Source organism: Panthera onca, chromosome E2 (genome assembly GCF_046562875.1).
Source record: "Panthera onca isolate mPanOnc1 chromosome E2, mPanOnc1 haplotype 2, whole genome shotgun sequence".
NCBI classification, from domain to species: Eukaryota; Metazoa; Chordata; class Mammalia; order Carnivora; family Felidae; genus Panthera; species Panthera onca.
The window spans coordinates 14,187,392-14,207,318 of NC_138353.1; the positions used below are offsets into that span (position 1 = coordinate 14,187,392).

General features: G+C 50.3%; 1 protein-coding gene across 8 annotated transcripts in view; it reads left to right on the top strand.

Annotated features, from left to right (window-relative positions):
• CE2H19orf47 (chromosome E2 C19orf47 homolog) overlaps positions 1–19,927 on the top strand; it is a 36,405-nt gene that overhangs the window by 147 nt on the left and 16,331 nt on the right. For 2 of the 8 annotated variants that reach the window (XM_060651130.3, XM_060651125.3), the window contains exons 1-7: positions 3,854–4,227; positions 8,282–8,369; positions 8,525–8,639; positions 10,480–10,561; positions 14,999–15,136; positions 17,826–17,978; positions 19,349–19,419. In XM_060651130.3, coding sequence (XP_060507113.2) covers positions 4,209–4,227; positions 8,282–8,369; positions 8,525–8,639; positions 10,480–10,561; positions 14,999–15,136; positions 17,826–17,978; positions 19,349–19,419 — 666 coding nt within the window. In that variant the 5' untranslated portion in view covers positions 3,854–4,208. Of the gene's footprint in view, positions 1–15; positions 145–1,494; positions 1,602–3,852; positions 4,228–8,281; positions 8,370–8,524; positions 8,640–10,479; positions 10,562–14,998; positions 15,137–17,825; positions 17,979–19,348; positions 19,420–19,927 lie in introns of those variants that run through there. The other 6 variants (XM_060651131.3, XM_078438435.2, XM_060651132.3 and 3 more) reach the window with 6 other exon arrangements.

Here is a 19,927-nt window from a genome sequence, read left to right on the forward strand (position 1 = left end):
GGCCGCGGGCGGGCGGTCCGGCTTCCGGCGATGGGGGCGGTGCTTCCGGGGCGGGCAGCCGGGCCGAGGGAGGAGGGTCTGACAGTTGGCGCCGCCGGGTAGGGAGGGCGGGCGGCGCGAGTGGGCGCGGGCAAGGAGGGTCAGGTGAGGCGCGGGCCATGGGTGGTGGGACTGGGCCGGATGCGGAAGGGATGGATGGCGTTCTGGTTCTGGAGTCATTCTCGGCGTCGCTGTGCGGCCCGGACAAACGACTTCTTTCTCTGAACCTCAGTTTCCTCCTCTGTAGAATGGGGGCCAGAATCTGGCATAGCATCCTCCCTCTGGGTTGGAGTGAGAGCTCAGCTCGTGCATGTTGGAGACCCTAGTTCAGCGCTTAGCACACTGCACACTTCGTACTATACTTTTGTTAGTAATGTACTGATGAAAATGTTTGCGCTTGGCATGGAAGATCTGGGTGTGGGGGCATGAAATCGGAGGCCGGCAGATTTCGGGTCAAGTCCCAGCTCAGCTTTGTGGCAGTGAGCCTGTGCCTTAACCTCTCTGAACCTCATTTTCCTTATTTGCAGAATGAGGGCTAATAGTACCAATATCATAGAGTCGTTGTGAGGATGCTAATGAAATGTGCATGTGAATCCCTTAACACAGGGCTTCGTACAGTATTGAGTAAGAGCTCCATGTATTGGGACTATGATAATAATGATTCTGAGAGTTACCGGTGTAGCTGGGACTTGCAACGGAGTAAAGGGTTGGAGGAAGCCCAGAGACAGCAATAGGAAAAACTGGAATCTGGAATTGGGCAAATCGACGTCCTGCCACTTCCTATTTGACCAATTTTGCCGGATCTCCTAGATTTAAGTTTTTCTTTTTTTTTAAAACCACTAATGCATTTTCCTCCAGTCAGTTCACTTGAGATGGACATTTTGCATTGCTGTACTAATGGAAAACCAGCATTGCTGGCTGTGAAAAGAAGGAAAACTTAACCTAAAATGCAACGGAAGTAGTATAGTCTATTAAATTGTAGACAGAAGCTGAAAGAGATTGAAATAACCTGTGCTTTGCGATTCCACAATGCCACGGACCCTATCAAGTTATACTCTGTTCTTCACTTGCATTTGGCACGGGACTGACAAAAGTCAGTGACTGTCCTACCTTTTCTCTAGCTCACCGAAGGTGCATTTATTTAATGCGTATGTACATAGCACTTATCTCCTGCCAAGCATTGTTGTAAGCACTTGGTGTTTATGAACTTGCTTCATCCTTCTAACCACTGTAAGAATAGATACTCCTATCCTTCTTGTTTTAGAGTTGAGGGGAAGTGAGATCCAGAAAGTTTCAGCCACTTGCCCCAGGGTCAGGGTTCAGAAGTGGTAAAAGGATTTAGGTCCAAGCCTTTTAAAAAAGGGCTTAGCAAGGGAGTCTGATACGTGGTAATTTCTTGAGTTTGGGGAATTGTCATTTTCTATTATTATTAACATTCCAATTTTCACTGTTCAGAAAGTCAGCGCTGGAGATGGGCTTTTAATGAAGGAGAGAGGCAATTGAGTCCAGCAGGGTGACCTCTGCAGCTGTAGGGAGAGGATACCAGTACTCAAAGGCTTCTGGTAAGCATTAACTGGAACCTTGCCAAGACTGAGCACAGTGCCTGGCTTGTAGTAATCGCTCAACCAGTGTTAAATCATAGTCATTGGACTGACTTGGGTTCAAGTCCTGGCTTATAGTTAACTTGCTGTGTGATCCCGGACCTGCCACTCTCGTTTGTAACGTAGGGATCATTTTAGGGGCGCCTGGGTGGCTCAGTGGGGTAAGCGTCCGATTCCAGATTTCAGCTCAGGTCATGATCTCATGGTTCATGGGTTCGAGCCCCGCATCGGGCTCTGCGCTGATGGTATGGAGCCTGCTTGGGATTCTCTCTCCCCCTCTCTGCCCCTCCATTGCTTGCGCGCGCGCTCTCTCTCTCTCTCTCAAAAATAAAAAAACGTTCAAACAAACAAACATGGGGATCATTTTAACTTTGTTCCCCAGGTGGTTGTGGGGAGACACTGAACTGTGTATATTCAGTGCCTGCCGAGGAAACATTCAACAAGAGCTACTGAATGGGCCCTGGAATCCGGGAGAACTTGTTTTCAAATCCCAGTAAAGTCACTTGCTAGATGTGGCATTTGGTAAATGACTATACCTCGACGAGTCGTTTTTTTTTCATCGATTAAGATGGGGCTAATAATAGTGCTCAGTCATGAGGAGGTTGTGAGGTGTCGACACGATGCCTGGCTCCGGTCCTGGTGCATAGTCAGTGCTCGGTACGTGAGATTTGTTTTCCTGTCTGACATATCGAACCCTCGCCATGCCCTGCTCTTTGAGAGATGCTGGTTGTGCGGTCTTTGGCCAGTGGCAAAATCCAGAGGGGAAAGTAGATCTTAGGAGTCAAGTACGGGGCAGAGTGATGTCTGTGGTCACGTTCATCAATAAGACATGCAACCAAAGCCAGAGGTGGTCAGGATGAACCCTCGCTGGAGGTAGAGGAGAGAGTCTCACATCTGGTGACTTCAGGAGAGCTTCACAAAGCAGGTGGCCAGGCCAGCAGAGTGAAGGAGAGCTTGCCAGGAGGACAGGATAAGAAAGCATTCTGGGCCCAGGTGACCTGCTGTGGGAAAACCAGGGGGGCAGGGAAAGCCCTTGGGTGTTAGAGGACAGGCTAAGGCGGGATCCCTGGGAGATAAGAACAGCCACTGCTTCTAGACGAGTTGGAATGCGCAGGCACTGCCTCAGGTACCCCGTGCATAGAAACTCGCCTGGCCTTACAGCAGCCCTTCGAGGGTAGTACCATCTGGACCGTCCCTGTCCCTATTTACAGATGAAGACGCCAGGTTGACTAGTGAAGTAACCTGCTAAGACCACACAGCTAGCATGTGGTCGAGCCAGATTTGAACCCTGCAGTCTGGTTCCAGGGCCCTTACTCTTCTACTGTCTCTCCTGTACCGTCAAAATGGGGACAGGGAGGGGCAGATTGTGGAGGACGCCGAGAAAGGGTGAGGGAGAAGGATCAGAATCGGGGGCTGAGGTGGGTAGAAGAGGGCAGAGGGGCTGGAGGAGAGGGCAGGGCTGGAGAAGGACAGGAGGGCTGAGTGGGAGGTTTGGGCCTGGGCAGCGTGGGACGAGTGGTCCTGGAGACCGATAATGTGGACCCATCAGGCAAGGAAGTTTTTCCCTTTAGTTTCCTTTCAGCCCTGCTCTTAATGTTCAGGGGAAGGTCTCCTCCGTTGGTGCTGGTATGTCTTTAACAGCTTCCGGGGACCTGCAGTCTTACCTAAGTGGACACTGGTTTCCCATTTCTCCTCCGAGGCCCCTCGTGAGGCGGTGGGCCACCTGTCTGCGCTCAGCTCCCCCTCCTCTCCTCCCCTCCGCTCACTCACTGCCGCGCAGTCTCAACGGCTCCGTGCGTGCGGTCCCCCTCACATGCCAGATGGGCTCCTGCCTCGGGGCACTGGACTTGCTGTCCCTTTTCCCGGAACACTCTTCCTCTACAAAACCACGTGGCTCGCTCCTCCACCTTCTTCGGGTCTCTGAATGTCACTGTAGAACGGTCTCCCCTGTTCACCCTGTTTAGAGTTGCAGCCCCTCCCTTCCTGGTCCTCCAGGTTTTCTCCATGACACCGAAGGCTTTCTGACTCACCGTATCCTTATCTGTTCTGCCTGTTTACTTCTCTGTCTTCCCCTCTCCCCAGTCTCCACCTAGATGCCACACTCTGTGTTTTTGTTCCCCTCCGTATCCTTAGCTCCTAGAATAGTGCCACACGCAGAGTAGGTTGTCAGGAAGCAGTTTGGGAATGGCTGACTAGTGGGCATTTATGGTTAAAGTCTTGAGCGGGGGTGTCTTTTGTTTTCTTTTTCTTTCTTTTCCTTGCTCATTCCAGCCAGAAACTTTTGAGGTGTGTGGGAACAGAGCTGCGGACATTTGCCGTCCCTGGGCCTTGTCCCAGGCAGCAGTGATAGTTGTGGTGGCAGCTCTGTCCCAGGCTGACTTCCTGCCAGCTGTTCCAGGCTATTCCTGGGCTGTGAGCCCCCAGCCCAGGAACGCTTCTCTGGCAGGCAGACCGACAGGCAGCAAGGGAGGGACGTACGTACACTCGCAGCCCGTGGCGACTCATGGGCCCTTCTCCCCTCGTTCTGTCTTCCAGGCTCCCGGGAGCAGCACCAGGGCCAGGGAGACAATGGTCTCAGTGACTATGGGTGAGTCTGTGGTCTTCTCTCTGGGCTCCCTCTCCCCACTGTCCTTTTTGAGGTATGACCTTGGTGAGGGGAGACGAGGTGGGGGAGGGAGGGCCAGGTCACTGGCAGGAACAGCTGTACCCTGAGGAACGTGGAGGCGGGGCCAGGGCCTCTCCGCTCTGTGTGTTGGCCTCCGGACAGCATGGTCTAGCCTTAAAGAACTTGTGTCATGAAGTCCAGCAGCGCCTGGGTTTTCTCACCTATAAAATGGAGATACTAACAGTTCCTTACATCCTAGGATGTTGTAAGGAGTAGAGAGCTTGTTGCACATCAGATCTTGGGCATGGTTCTTGACAAATGTTAGCCGTTATTATTCTCATGAGCTGTGTCTCTGTATTCTCTAAGCCCGTATTTTGGGATTGCCCAAGCACTGAGGTCAGCTGGCAGCTTTGCAATTTTTTGAGATTTGTACATCTAGAAAAGTACATAAAACGTCGGAAGAGCAATTAAGAAGCAAACATTGGAATACATCCTTCACGATTCCATTTACGTAAAGCACAGAAACAGCCCAAACCAATCTGTACCGTTAGAAGGTGGTGGTTGCCCTCGAGACACCACTACATAGGGAGTTGGTGGGGGGGGTGGGGGGGGTGGGAGTGGCTTCTGGGATGTTGGAAATGTTTTATTTCTGGATCTGGGTGCTGGTGTGTGTTGGTTTGTGAAAATTATCAACCTATGTGTACTCTTGTATGTGGGTATGTTCTAGTTCAATACAAAGGTTTTAAAAAGGAACCATCCAGGCCAAGAAATACAATGTTGCCAGCCTCCCCAGAGCCCACCCCAGTCACAACCCCCTCACTCCTCCAGATGGAATCAACCATTATCTCATCTTTGTGATCATTTCTCCTTGCCTTTTATAGTCGTACCACCAATGAGAATATTCCTATTCTTTAGACTTTGGTTTTGAACTTGGGGGAACGAAATCGTGCCTTGTGTTCTCTCGTGTGTGGCTTCTTCTGTACCACACAACATCTGAGCATCCCCTCTGTTGCCACCGCACAACATCTGAGCATCCCCTCTGTTGCCGTGTGTAGCTGTGGTTCTCTCCTCTGCACTGCTGTGTGGTATTTACTGTGTGAGTGGCCGCCCTTTGTTTACCTGCCTCTGTCCGTGGCCACTGCATTGTTTCTGGGTTGGGGCTGTTACAGACAGACTGCTCTGAATATTCTAGTGAATGTCTCCTGGTGTGTATAGCGAGCCATACCTCACTGAGTCCATGACCCACGCTGTTGCCCATCTTTAATATTTCGGAAATGGGGGTGCTTATGACCATTTTTTTGGCAGTATATTTTCCTCTTCAGTAGGACATAAAATGATGGTGGGGGCCTGATGTGGGGATGTTAGCAGTTCCTTGACTTTCTGCTTCAGGCAGCTAGCTACCCCCAAATGATGTGGCACCTTTTTCCTCCTTAATAAGATTTTTTAAAAATTAGTTTTAGAGAGTGGGGCTCCTGGGTGCTCAGTTGGTTAAGGGTCCAACTTTGGCTCAGGTCGTGATCTCATGGTTCATGAGTTCGAGCCCTGCCTTCGGCTCTGTGCTGAGAGCTGGGAGCCTGGAGCCTGCTTCAGATTCTGTGTCTCCCTAGTTCACTGCCCCTTCCCCACTAACACTCTGCCTCTCTGTCTGTCTCTCAAAAATGAATAAACATTAAAAAAATAAAAAAAATAATTTTAGAGAGAGTGTAAGCAGGGGAGAGGGACAGAGAGAGAGAGAGAGAGAGAGAGAGAGAAAGAGAAAATCTTAAGCAGGCTCCACACTCAGCGTGGAGCCTGATGCGAAGCTTGATCCCACAACACTGGGATCATGACCTGAGCCGAATTCAAGAGTCAGACACTTAACTGACTGAGCCACCCAGGCTCTCCCCCTAACCTTAATAATAGTTTAATTAAGATACAATTCACATTTTATACAGTTCACCTATTTAAAGTATACACTTCAATGGTTTTGTGTTTTTAAGTAAGCTCCACACCTATTATGGAGTCTAACATGGGGCTTGAACTCCCAACACTGAGATCAAGAGTCGGATATTTAACCGACTGAACCAGTCAGGCACCCCCACTCAGTGGTTTTTATCCACAGAGCTATACAACCATCATCACAATCAATTTCAAAACCTTTTCCTCACTCCTCCCAAACGCCCATACCCATTAACTGATAGTCAAGTTACCCTCTTCCTCATCGGCCTCTCAAAACTACTAATCTACTTTTTTTTTTTTTACGTTTATTTATTTTTGAGACAGAGAGACAGAGCATGAACAGGGGAGGGGCAGAGAGAGAGGGAGATACAGAATCTGAAACGGGCTCCAGGCTCTGAGCTGTCAGCACAGAGCCTGATGCGGGGCTCAAACTCACGGACCGTGAGATCATGACCTGAGCCAAAGTCGGAAGCTTACCCGACTGAGCCACCCAGGCGCCCCTACTAATCTACTTTCTGTCTCTGTAGTTCTCTGTAGATGTTTACCTGTTCCAGCCATTTCATATAAATGGAATCATTTTGTGGTGCCTTTTGATATTTAGACAAAGTTGCCTGCTTTTGGCTAACAGAACCCAGGGCCCCATGCCTGGGCAGGTGGATGGTGCCTGTGCAAGGCAGCAAAAGCCCCCCTTCTCTGGGCTGGTGGGGGAATCCTGAGGGCATGAGCTCCTCACCTGCCTCAGTCCTGGGAGATGGGCTTGTGGCCAGGTGGGCAGGGGCCTCCCTGGGAGAAGAGTGGTCCCTGGGCTTGGCCTGAGTTCTGGATGGCCACCAAGACCAGAATCTCTTTCCCCACTCCGAGGCTCAGTTGTCTGATAAGCAAAATGGGCCTAGCAGTAGCAGACTTCTTCTCATCTAACATAGCATGGATTGTTGGGTGCCATGCTATATACCTTGAGAAAAAGTTTCACCAGTTAAAACCATGGCACACCATTGATTCTGAGGTGGATCTTAGTTTCAGAGGTGTTAAAATGTGAAAAAAAAATCTTTTGGAATTAGTGATCTTATCTAACACACATTGGCCACACCTAGTTTGAACGTCACACCCAAGAGTCCAACGAAGAAGTTTCCAGACAATAAACTTTCATGGGTGGGTGCCTCCTTGGTCTTGACCTTGGCCTGGGTGATGGTGGTAGAATAGAATAATAATAATGATGCTACTAATAATAATAATGGCAGCTGCTATGAGTTGATGTTGTCCCCTGGCCAGGTGTCATTCAAGGCCCTTTATGTGGACTTTCTCATTGAGTCTGCACAGTGATCTGAGGATGTTAGTGTTATCACTAGAATTCGAACTCGATGAAGGAAGGGATGTTGTCTTGTGCCTTGCGGTATCCCCGGTGGCTCGAATGGGACCTGGCCTGTGCCAGTCCTCAATAAATACTTACTGAGTGTATTATCGTAAATTCACAGATGAGGGAACTGACACACCAGACGTTAACCTCCCATTGTCTCTTGGCCCGGAAGTGGCAGAGCCAGAATTTCAACCCAAGCTCCAAAGCCTATACTTGCTGCTCCTACAGTGAGGAGAGGGCTTTATTGACGCTCACAGGCCAGCTCTGTGTCCCTTCTTCCCATTTACCTGTGGATCCCGTCACTCTCTGGAGCTGGGCCTGTCAATGGGGACCAGGGCGGAGAACGCAGAGTCCCAGCTCCCTGAAACCTGGCACTGGCCAAGCATGGGGACGACCGCTGCGGGTCACATCCCAGGGCAGGGCAGAGCTTATAAGAAGGGCGGTAACAGCAGCACATGGGTTGGGGACTCTGCTTCCTGTTAGCGATGTGGCCTGAGGCCAGCTGCCCAACCTCTCCCTGCCTCAGTGTCCTCATTGGCCAAGTGTGGGAGTCCTAATGCTGCTGAACTCACAGGGCTGTCGCGGGCCTAGTTCCACTGTCTGCGTGAAGCGCTCAGCCAGGGTTTGGCATGCAGTGAGCATTTAATTTGTGGGAGCTGCTGCTGTTGTGGCTGCTGTTGTGGCTTTTCGGCTGCTCTTCTCTAGAGAGAACAATGGGAATAATGAACCCTGTCCACCCCTCAGCCACTTCCGAGTGGATCCAGTTCTTTAAGGAAGCCGGCATTCCTCCCGGGCCTGCTGTCAATTACGCCGTGATGTTTGTGGATAATAGGTAAGGGGGCCCGAGGGGACAGAGCTGAACCTGGAGAGAGGCGGAGAGAGGCGGGGAGAAGTGGGGGGAGCCTGGGGGGGGCGGGGGGAGATGGGAGCTGGCCGGCCCTTCCATCCTGGCGCACTGGTGGCCTCACCACTCACCCTCCCCTGTAGGATCCAGAAGAGCATGCTGCTGGATCTCAACAAAGAGATCATGAATGAGCTGGGCGTGACTGTGGTGGGTGACATCATCGCCATCCTCAAGCATGCCAAGGTGGTGCACCGCCAGGTGGGTGTCCCACCCCACCCCTCGGTCCCCGGGTTTAGGGCGCGGTGGAGCAGCGGTAGCAGAGCCAGCAGGAGGCTTGGAGGCAAAGACAGGCAGACCTGAGCTCCAAGGCTGGCTGCACCATTTGTTGTGTGACACTGGGCGTGTTGCCTAACCTCTCTGAGCCTTTCTTTCTCCATTTGTAACATTAAAAAAAAAAATGTTTATTTTTGAGAGAGAGAGCACACACAGGGTGAAGGGCAGTGAGAAAGAGGGACAGAGGATTCGAAGCGGGCTCTGTGCTGACAGTGGAGAGCCCAATGTGGGGCTTGAACTCACGAACTGCGAGATCATGACCTGAGCCTAAGTTGGATGCTTAACCGACTGAGCCACCCAGGCGTCCCTCTCTCTCCATTTGTAGAATGCAGATAGGCAGACCTATCTCGCAAAGTTGTTGTATTACGTTAAATAAAGCCCCAGTACAGTGTAAACAGTAGGGCCTCAGTAAAGGCTCTCTATTACCATTACTAGTTCTCATCTTCCCCGTGATAATAACATCATTAGCAGGATTCTTGTCTGTCCCCAGGACAGGAGCTCCCCGCTTAGGACCCAGGTGCTGACTTGGCCAACAACATGGCTGTTCCATTCTCGGCCCCTCCACTTACGGTGACCCTAGACTAGTGATCTTCACTTCCCTGAATCTTCTGAAACAGGCTTCTCCCACACCACTCCTGCTGCGGCCACCTACCAGATAGTATGTGGTACCGAGCTCCACACTGGGAATGAAGAGCTTGTTGAGCTTTGATAGCTGGCATTTACCGAGCGCTTACCATAGCCTGCCAGGTGCTGTCTCCATCCTTCATCCATTTTAACTCATTTCCTGCTCACTCCACTTGACGGAGAAGGAAACTGGCTCTGGAGCGGTGCTCTCAGACTCCCCACTTTACCAAATGGTAGCTGCTTCCCCCACCCAGGGACGGGCCTTCACCTGTCCAGCCAGCCAGGCCCCCGCAGTGATGGCTTTCTCACGTCAGGGACCTGAGTTATCACAGAGAAGGTCACTGAGCAACACTTTTTTTTTTTTTTTCCTTGAAACTTTTAAATTTGGGAATGATTTTAGATTGACAGAAAAGTTCCGACAGCAGTACAGAAAGTTTCTGTGTTTGCTTCACCCAGCTTCCCTTAATGTTAACATTCGTAGTAGCCACGGTCCATTTGTCAAAACTAAGAAATAAACATCAGGACACTACTATTAACTAAAATACAGACTACTTGGATCTTACCAGTTCTTGTATAAAGTCCTCTCTCTGTTTCATATACCACATTGCATTTATTTATGTCTCTTTCTGTCTCTTAAGTCCCCGTTGATTTATACCAGTTTCATAGTCTTCCCAGATAATGTTCGATGACCTTGACAGTTTTGAAGAGTACTGGTCAGTTGTTTTGTAGAACGTCTCTCCGTTTGGGTTTGTCTGATGCTTTCTCATGGTTAGGAGTGAAATGTTTTGAACTCTCTTCTGTAGCAGCTCAGACTCTGATCCCCCTATGTTGCTCAGATTTCTCAGATTATCCTTATCCGCGTGGTATCCCAGGCACCTTTTTTTTTTTTTTAAATGTTTATTTACTTTTGAGAGACAGAGACAGAGCACAAATGGGGTGGGGCAGAGAGAGAGAGAGAGAGAGAGGGAGAGAGGGAGACAACAGAATCTGAAGCAGGCTCCGGACTCCGGGCTGTCAGCACAGAGCCCGACGTGGGGCTCGAACTCACGAACCGTGAGATCATGACCTGAGCCGAAGTCTGAGGCATAACCGACTGTGCCACCCTGGTGTCCCATTATTTTATTTATTTATATTTTTACAGGACATGTGCAAAGCTGCCACTGAGTCCGTGCCCTGCAGCCCCAGCCCCCTCCCAGGCGAGATTCGCCGAGGCACCTCTAGCGGTGAGTTCCACCTACCCAGGGTTCCTTTCCTTCAGTCATGCGCTTCAGCTGTAGAGGGGATACACCTGAAATCTGCAGAGGTGAAACAAAGCCATCTGAGGTTCTCTTAGGAAAAAAATAGTCTGGGTAGTGAGGTGGCAATATGTCCCGTCGATTTTCATTGGTGGTAGTTCTGCTCCATAACGTCACTGTGACCACTGAATTAGTGAATATTGAGTCACTGCTCCTAGAGGAAGTACAAAGTTAGGTTCCTGTAAGCCTCTAGTCACAACATTTTTGTCAGTTGATTAACAGATCTTATTATTTTCTTTCAATGTTTATTTATTTTTGAGAGAGACAGAATGCAAGTGGGTTAGGGGCAGAGAGAGAGGGAGACACAGAAGCAGAAGCAGGCTCCAGGCTCTGAGCTGTCAGCACAGAGCCCGACGCGGGGCTCGAACTCACGAGCCGTGAGATCATGACCTGAGCCGAAGTCGGACGCTCAACCGACTGAGCCACCCAGGCGCCCCGACACAGATCTTATTTTATGTGTATTTCTGTTTAGAGACCTTTTATTTGTAATACATTGTTGATACATTAACATCAAGCCCACAGCCAACAGCACTGTGATTCCTGCCTGGACGAAGCTAATCTAACATGTATTTTCTCCATAAGGCACATCACCTGGGAATATGAGAAAGCACGTTGTCACTATGCTTGGGCGCCATTTTAAACAGCAAAATCACTATCCAAAAGCACAAAAATGTAAAAAGGGGGTACAAAATAGACCGTGAGAAGGATACTTGTTTACTGTGAGAGCTGAAGGCAGAGAGTCCCCTTGTTTGACTTCAGTTGGGAGTGTGTGTTGGGTGACTCGAGTGTTTCGCTTTTCAGCACATGGCTGTGAATGGCAGTAAAAGCACCACAAATACTGGTTTTGGGGTTAGAAATCAATTATAGTGAATAGGCGAATTTGCAAATATGGAATCCGTGGATGGTGAGAATGGTATTTATACATTTGATTTTTTAGCAGTGTGGTACCTTTTTTAGGAAAAATAAACTTTAGAAATTTAATATGCATATTAGCTTAACAAGCCCCAAACTGGTTTAAAATACAAGCTTTTATCTCTCGTGATTTTTTTTTTTTTTTAATGTTTATTTATTTTTGAGAGAGACAGAGACAGAATGTGAGTGGGTTAGGGGCAGAGAGAGAGGGAGACACAGAAGCAGAAGCAGGCTCCAGGCTCTGGGCTGTCAGCACAGAGCCTGACGCGGGGCTTGAACTCACGAGCTGTGAGATCATGACCTGAGCCGAAGTCGGACGCTCAACCGACTGAGCCACCCAGGCGCCCCCGGTGATTTTTTTTTTTAATGTTTTATTTATTTTTGAGAGAGAGAGAGAGAGACAGAGCATGAGTGGGGGAGGAGCAGAGAGAGAGGGAGACACAGAATCCGAAACAGGCTCCAGGCTCTGAGCTGTCGGCACAGAGCCCGACGCGGGGCTTGAACTCACAAACTGTGAAATCATGACCTGAGCCAAAGCTGGACACTCAACCGACTGAGCCGCCCAGGCGCCCCATATCTCTCGTGATTTTATGACATGGCTGGTCACTTCTGCTCTGGGTCAGCTCAGCTGATCTCAGTGGTCACCTGGCAGTTTGGTTGAGGCTGGGTGATCTAGGATGGCCTCACTCACACGTCTGGTGGTTGGCTTGTTGTCATCTGGGCCAACAGAGGTGACTTGGCCACATGTCTCTCATTTTGCAGCAGGCTAGCCCGGGCTTGTCCACGCAGTGCTGATTGCAGGGCTCCCCAGAACAGCATAAGAGGGCAGACCCCAGTGTTCAAGGCACCTCTTAAGCTTCTGCCTGTATAACACTTGCTCTTGCCTCATTGGCCAAAGCCAGTCACGTGGCTAACCCCAGAATCAGTGTGGGCAGTGCCTACCCAAAGGCATGGACAGAGGGAGGCTGAAAAAATTGGTGTTCTTTTCTGCAGCAGTCTTCCTCAACTTACACACAGGAAAGGGTTCCAATCATAAAGGTACAGCCGAATCACTTTTCACAAGTGCAACACTCGTGTAGCCAGCAGCATCCAAATCCAGAAACTGAAACATGACCAGCATCACTACCCGCCCCTCCTCTCCAGGGTACCCATTACCTTGATGTCTTTTTTTTTTTAAGTTTATTTATTTATTTTGAGAGAGACAGACAGTGTGAGTGGGGGAGGGGCGGAGAGAGAGAATCCCAAGCAGGCTATGCACTACGAGCGCAGAGTCTGACATGGGGCCTGAACCCACGAAACTGTGAGATTGTGAGCTGAGCCAAAACAAGAGCCGGACGCTTAACCCACTGAGCCACCCAGGTGCCCCTTATTGACCCTGATTTCTAACAGCATTGATGATCTAGTTTTTTAGTCTTTTTGCTCGTCTTTCAAATGCACATAAATGAAATCAGATAGTATGTTATTTTTATACCTTTTTGAATGTCTTAGTGTCAAACAAGTTAAAAAAAATTAAAACTAACAAAAATGCTCGTGGAGAAAATAGGCAGTTAGGAATAGAGGAAGCAGGCAAAGAAGGAAAGGGGTGGGGAAGAATGTTCCAGAAAAGCATTCCTGGTACACTCACTTCTATACACTTTATGATATACACCTTTGAATACGCATGTCTGTATCTATGTGTCTGACACCTGAGTACAGTTCAAATTCGTTAGGGCGAAGATAGTTGTTTTTCTTGCACCCAAATGGCGCTTACCTGTCGTGACAAAACATCATATGCCTTATCCCTTTTAAGCAAGACATCTCCCTCTGGGTACACTGCAAGAGGCAGGGCCTCTCAGCTGCTTACCTTTCATAGCAGAACGTCCCGATCATCCCAGGACAGATTCTGTGCAGCCACGTGGTTTACAGCTGGTCAGAAAGCCACCCCTATCTGGCTTCAGAGCTGTCTGAAGAAATGTCCTGGGGAAATTGTGGAGGGGTGTATACCGATCGTTACCAGGGGAGTGAGCAGGGCTGAAAAGTGACCGTTTCTTTCTGGTGAGGGGCAGGGAAGAGGTCTGATTGGGAAGGGCCAGTCCCCAGACTTCCGGGTGACAGTAAGGCTCCAGTTCTTGACCTGGGTGGTGGGTATGTGGGAGTTCACTTTTTGTTCAGTGGTCTCTGTGGGTTTGGTGTATTTTTCTGTATGCTATAGTTATAATTTAAAAAATCAACCAAGTAACATATAATTGTGATAACGTATTGAGGGTCATTATGGGGAACTTGAGCAGGTTTTGAGAGAGAGCACAGAGCAGAAAAAGAAAAGACTTTTGGGGAGTAGGTAGGGTGGAATACCCAAATCTGAAAGCCCTTGGTGGAGGGTCTGGGGATTACTGGGACTGTGGTACAAGCAGGGACAGCATGGAGACCCCCTCCCTCCCCTGCAGGGCTTCCCCAAGAGCTTTTGAAACCTGTGCCCTAAACCCAGCTGTTCTGAAGACAAGACCCGTGTCCTTCCCATGCTGGGGTTGACCCTCTAGAGCATGCTGTAGCTCCCACCTTGCACCCTGAAATCCCTCCTTCTGCTCCACAGAAGACAGGGGCGCCAGAGCCTGCCCTCACCCCCATCCTCCATCCCCAGAAGGGGGTTACCGCTTATCTCCCCTCAGCCCAACTGGAGCCGGACCCACCACTGCTTAGGGACCTGGCTGAGTGACCCCCCTCCTGGAGTCACCATTTCCTCGTCTGTAAAATTGGCTTGCAGTAGATCTGTCTGGTAGGGATGTTGGGATTTTCAGTGATAGTGTTCATCTTTGCCAGTAGATGTTCCGTGAGGACCTCTAAAGCACCAGAAACTGTGATAGGCACTAGGGATACAGAAATAAATGGGCATTGTCTTCTCATGGGGCTTGCATGCTCGTGGGAGATTCCACCAGCAAACAAAAACGTGTAATTTGATGTCAAGCAGCAATTAGGGCTACTTAGAAAAAGAGAGCCTTGCGTAGGGTCAGGGTGGTAGAGGTGATGGAGAGGTCCAGGAAGCTTTTTCTAAGGAGGTGCTGTCTGAGAGGAGACCTGAGTAAAGAGCCCGAGAAGGCCCGTTGGTACTCAGGGAACTGCATGCCAGGCAGAGGGAACAGCATGTGCTTTGAGAAGGTGCACACTTCTGGGGGAAGAAGATCCCCAGACCAGCTGGGCTGAAGTGGAGCTGGGAGAGGAGCTCAGAACAGGGCTGGGTAACTGTTGGGTGAAGAGTGACAGGAACCAGTCTGGTCTAGGCCCTCAGGAAGGACCCCCCAGGCAGTGAGGAGCGGGCTAGCTCCTGTTTAGACTGGCTGATGCCCAAGCATCCCCATCATGGCAGTGCAGCTACAGGGGGACCCCAGCTGCCCCTTCCCCATGTAGTCCCAAGGCTTGTCTTCTGTGTCCTGGCCTCCATTCCAGGGACGATGGGACTCTCGCCTTTCCTCCCCGCAGCTGCCTCTCGAATGATTGCTAACAGTCTGAACCGTGACTCCCCACCCGGCACTCCACCGAGGCGGCCGGACACCAGCACCTCCAAGATCTCAGTCACCGTGTCCAACAAGATGGCAGCGAAGACTGCCAAGGCTGCCGGTGAGGGGGTTTGGGCAGATGGCGGGAGGAGCTGGGGGTGAGTGTGGGTTGGCAGATGGTATTTGGGGATCACGTTCCAGATATCTCATGGTGCTTTGAAGGCCTCAGGGTGTCCAAAGCGTTTGGATTTGGTCAAGCCCCTGTACCTCTGTGTGCCTTGCTTTCCAAGTCTATAGAATGGGGACAGTGGGAAGCTGTGGACGTGGTGTACTTAACGGCACAGGGGCACGGCGGTTCTCACTCAGGGGTCTGTTCAGTCTTTTTAAATCTTTTATTTTATTTTATTACGGAAAGAATGCTTAATATGGTGTCACCCTCTTTTTTTTAATTAAATGTTTATTTATTTGTTTTGAGAGAGAGAGAGAACAAGTGGGAGGAGGCAGAAAGAGAGGGAGAGAAAGAATCTCCAGCAAGCCCTGTGTTCTCAGCACAGAGCCCGATGCAGGCTCGATCTCACAAATTGTCGGATCCTGACCTGAGCCGAAACTGAGTCAGATGCTTAACCCGCTGAGCCACCCGGGCGCCCCTGACGTCACCCCCTTAATTAAGTCTTAAGTGTACAGTACAGCTCTGTGGACTATAGGTGGCTCAGTCTTTTTTCTTTTTGGTAAATATATTCTTTTTTTTTTTTTTTTTAATCATTTATTTATTTTTTAAATTTACATCCAAGTTAGCATCTAGTGCAACAATGATTTCGGGAGTAGATTCCTTGATGCCCCTCCCCCATTTAGCCCACCCCCCCCCCCCCACAACCCCTCCAGTAACCCTCTGTTTGTTCTCTCTATATAAGTCTCTTATGTTTTGTCCCCCTCCCTGTTTTTGTATTATTTTTGCTTCCCTTCCCTTGTGTTCATCTGTTTTGTATCTTAAATTCCTCATATGAGTGAAGTCATATGATATTTGTTTTCCTCTAATTTCGCTTAGCATAATACCCTCTAGTCCCATCCATGTAGTTGCAAATGGCAAGATTTCATTCTTTTTGATTGCCGAGTAATACTCCATTATATATATATAGTTACCCCATCTTCTTTATCCATTCATCCATCGATGGACATTTGGGCTCTTTCCATACTTTGGCTATTGTCGATAGTGCTGCTAGAAACATTGGGGTGCGTGTGCCCCTTTGAAACGACATACCTGTATCCCTTGAGTAAACACCTACTAGTGCAGTTGCTGTGTCATAGGGTAGTTCTATTTTTACTTTTTTGAGGAACCTCCACACTGCTTTCCAGAGTGGCTGCACCAGTTTGCATTCCCACCAGCAGTGCAAAAGAGATCCTCTTTCTCTGCATCCTCGCCAACATCTGTTGTTGCCAGAGTGGTTAATGTTAGTGTCTCAGTCCTTTTTAACAGATGTTCACTGAGGCCTGCACTGGTGCCGGGCCCTGTGCTTGATGCAGGGGTCAGAGGTCAAGAAACTACCATTTCCTCTCAGCAGCCAGAAGGATCCTTTCAAACCTTCAACCTGACCCTTTCACACTCAGCTAGAACTCTCCAGGGCTTCCCATTGTCCCAGTAACAAAGTCATCTTCCCACGTGGCCTATAGGCCGTGCATAATGTGAGCCCATCTCCTGTGTCTCTCCCTGGCTCCCTTCCCTAGGTCCCTTCTAGGCTCCTTCCTGTCGTGGTATTTCTGCCCCGATGTTCCCTTCTCCCAGCACATTCTTCCTTTACAGACCTTTTATGCTTGGCCTCTGTTCCTCTTCCAGGTCTCAGCTTGAAATCTGAGAATAGGACCCTGGCCTTTGGGCTTCCAAGCCGTCCTTCTGTCTGCCCCACTGTCCTGCCTTTGTCGGACCCACCCCCACAGCAAAGATCTTGGCACAAGTGGAAACTGAGGCCCAGGGAGGGGGCTTTGTTATTCTGATGCCCAGCCCCTTCATGCTCTGTCCACCTCCGTTGCACATGCTCCCTTTTTGCCGTGTGTGTTTAGAAGTGCCTCATCCCCTTCTTTGGACCCTTTACTTCTTGGGGCGGGGGGAGGGGCAGAGAGAGGGGGGTAGAGGATCCCAAGTAGGCTCCGCGCTGTTAGCACAGAGCCTGACGCAAGTCTCGAACTCACGATCCATGAGATCATGACCTGAGCTGAAGTCCAATGCTTAGCCGACTGAGCCACCCAGGTGCCCTTCTGGCCTTTTGATTGATGTCATGAGTAAGAAAGTTTAAATTGATTTCTAAAGTATTGAAAAAGTGATGAGCCTGGGAGTGACTAGCAAATGTGTCGAGGGGATTTTGTTTTTCTAATTGAGATATAATTTACTTAGGCATGATATACAAATTGCTAGTATACGGCTTGATTCATTTAAAAAAAATTATTACACCTGTGAAACCATTGCTTAGCTGGAGCTCTTGAACTTTTCCATCAGCCAGCAGTTTCCCCTTCTGAGGGGATCCTGACTGGGCTGGGAAGTCAGCCTGCTCGGGGCAGGGACAGAGGCAGAGAGAGCCTGGGAGGCCCGCCACAGCGTGGGGATTCTGAGCACCGTCGGCAACCCCGTCGTGCCCAGACCTCTGAATTTCTTAGTGGTTCAGAGTCAGTGGTGATGGGGTGGTTGGGAAGATAGGGGATTGCAGTCATTTGAACGTATGGAGATAAAGGGCACATTCGTGCCCTTCGTTGGGCATCTAGCCCCCACCCCAGGAGAACATTCCACCCCAGAAGGTACTCACCACCCCTCTCCTCCCCAGCAGCCCTGGCCCGCCGCGAAGAGGAGAGCCTGGCCGTTCCCACCAAGCGGCGCCGGGTCACTGCCGAGATGGAGGGGAAATACATCATCAACATGCCCAAAGGCACCACCCCCCGGACCCGTAAGATCCTGGAGCAGCAGCAGGCGGCAAAAGGTACTGTGCTGGCGGGGGCACATGCTTTGGTGTGGAGACTGCCTTTCCCTTTTGCTGCTTTGTGCGGGGTTGGTCATGCCCTATGGGCATTGGCCAAGAAGTGGGCTCTAACGAGATCCAGGGGGCCTTGGACCAAGGGGACAGTGAGGGTGGCCATAGAGGAGGAGAGCACATCACCACCTCCACCCTCGCATCCTGCAGTCAGTGTAGCAGGTGCTTCACCTGGCACCTCTTCCCCAAGGGCAGGGGCTTGGATTCCGTGACTGCCTGACTGTAAAGTGGTGTCCGTGTCTGGCTGAGGGCAGGTGCCCAAAATGGTGGGAACCGTCATCATGAGCCAGAGGAGTCTGGTTGAGGTTCAGTCTGTAGCTGGGGTTTGCATCTGGTAGTGCAGAGATGGTCTTCCTCACAGTGTTCCTTTTAGAATGTTGTACGCATTCCCACGGGGAAAGCATTCATATGGTGCAGAGGAGTATCCGATGTCAACTCATTCTTTCCCTCACTCCCGTGTCCCACGCCGTCATTAACCTTTCCAGACCGGCACCTGTGGACTTGCATGCGTGTATCTATATATAAAAACATAGAGAGGTGTTTGTTTCTATTTCAACACAAATAGCAGCAGCCTGTAGGTATTATTGTAGAATTCTTTTATTGAGATCTTTTCACATGAATACTCGTGGATCTGCTTCATTCTTTTTTTATTTTAAATGTTTACTTTTGAGTGAGAAAAAAAGAGTGCAAGTGGGGGAGGGGCAGAGAGAGAGGGAGACACAGAATCCCAAGCAGGCTCCAGGCTCTGAGCTGTTAGCACAGGGCCCAGCATGGGGCTTGAACCCACGAACCGTGAGATCATGACCTGAGCCAAAGTTGGACGCTTAACCGACTGAGCCACCCAGGTGCTCCTCTGCTTTGTTCTTTTTAAAGGTCATTTAAATTTAATATTTGCATCGTATTCGTATATCACGATTTAGTAAACATTCTCCCATTGATGGCTATTTAGGGTGTTATTTAGGGAGAGGGCTTATCCGTTCAGCAGACTCTCAGAGGCCCATGACCCAGAACAAGACTGAAGGGAACAAGTAGGGATTTAGAACTCTTCCCGCACACGTTCACGAACTCGTGCAAAGTTTCCAGGAGCCCAAGGGTCAATTTTAGTGGATCTTTCCCACATTTGGCACTAGCCAGAAACACGTGGGTCAGGTCCGTGTCAGCCAGCGCTCAGACACAGAGTCCGTGCCTGCCTGGGCCGGAGCTGCCTGGGCCTGGGCCGCATCTCCCCTCCCTTGTCTGCACGATGCATGATGCTCGGCCGGGCCCAAGCTCCGCGCGTGGCTCAGTGGGTGCTGGCTGAGGGCTCACTTCCCTCCCAGGTCTCCACAGGACGTCCGTGTTCGACCGCCTCGGCGCCGAGACCAAGGCAGACACGACAACAGGGAATAAAGTGAGTTGGAAACGGGGAAGCCAGTTGGGGTTCTCTGATTCTTGTCTTCCTGCGGGTGTTGATCCCACATCCAGCCCCTCGTACTCCCTGGGCCGCCTCCCCTGTCTTAACAGTCTCCGTTGCATTCTTTGCACCTCAACGTCTCTCCTGATTTCCAGTCCCCGGGGTCTGGCCAACTCCTGGATGCTGCCCTTGGGTCCTCCCACCAGATGTCCCAGACTGGCCTCGGCATCTTCCCCCAGAGTAACTCCCCTCCCGGGCCCCGTCTCAGGGACACCCCAGTGCCCCATTCCGGGCAGGCTCTAGTGATGGCTCCATCTGTCTTCCCTTCTCTGCCACTTTTCCCTGTCTGGATAGGGCGGTGGCCTCCTACCTGGTCTGCAGCTCCTGTGAACCCCCTTCTGGCCCTCCCCCCATAGCAGCAGTGTGTGCCACCCACAGGACAGGCCACCCACCCCCCACCAGATGCTTTCACCGTGGTCAGGATGAACGCCACCCTCCTCGCCTT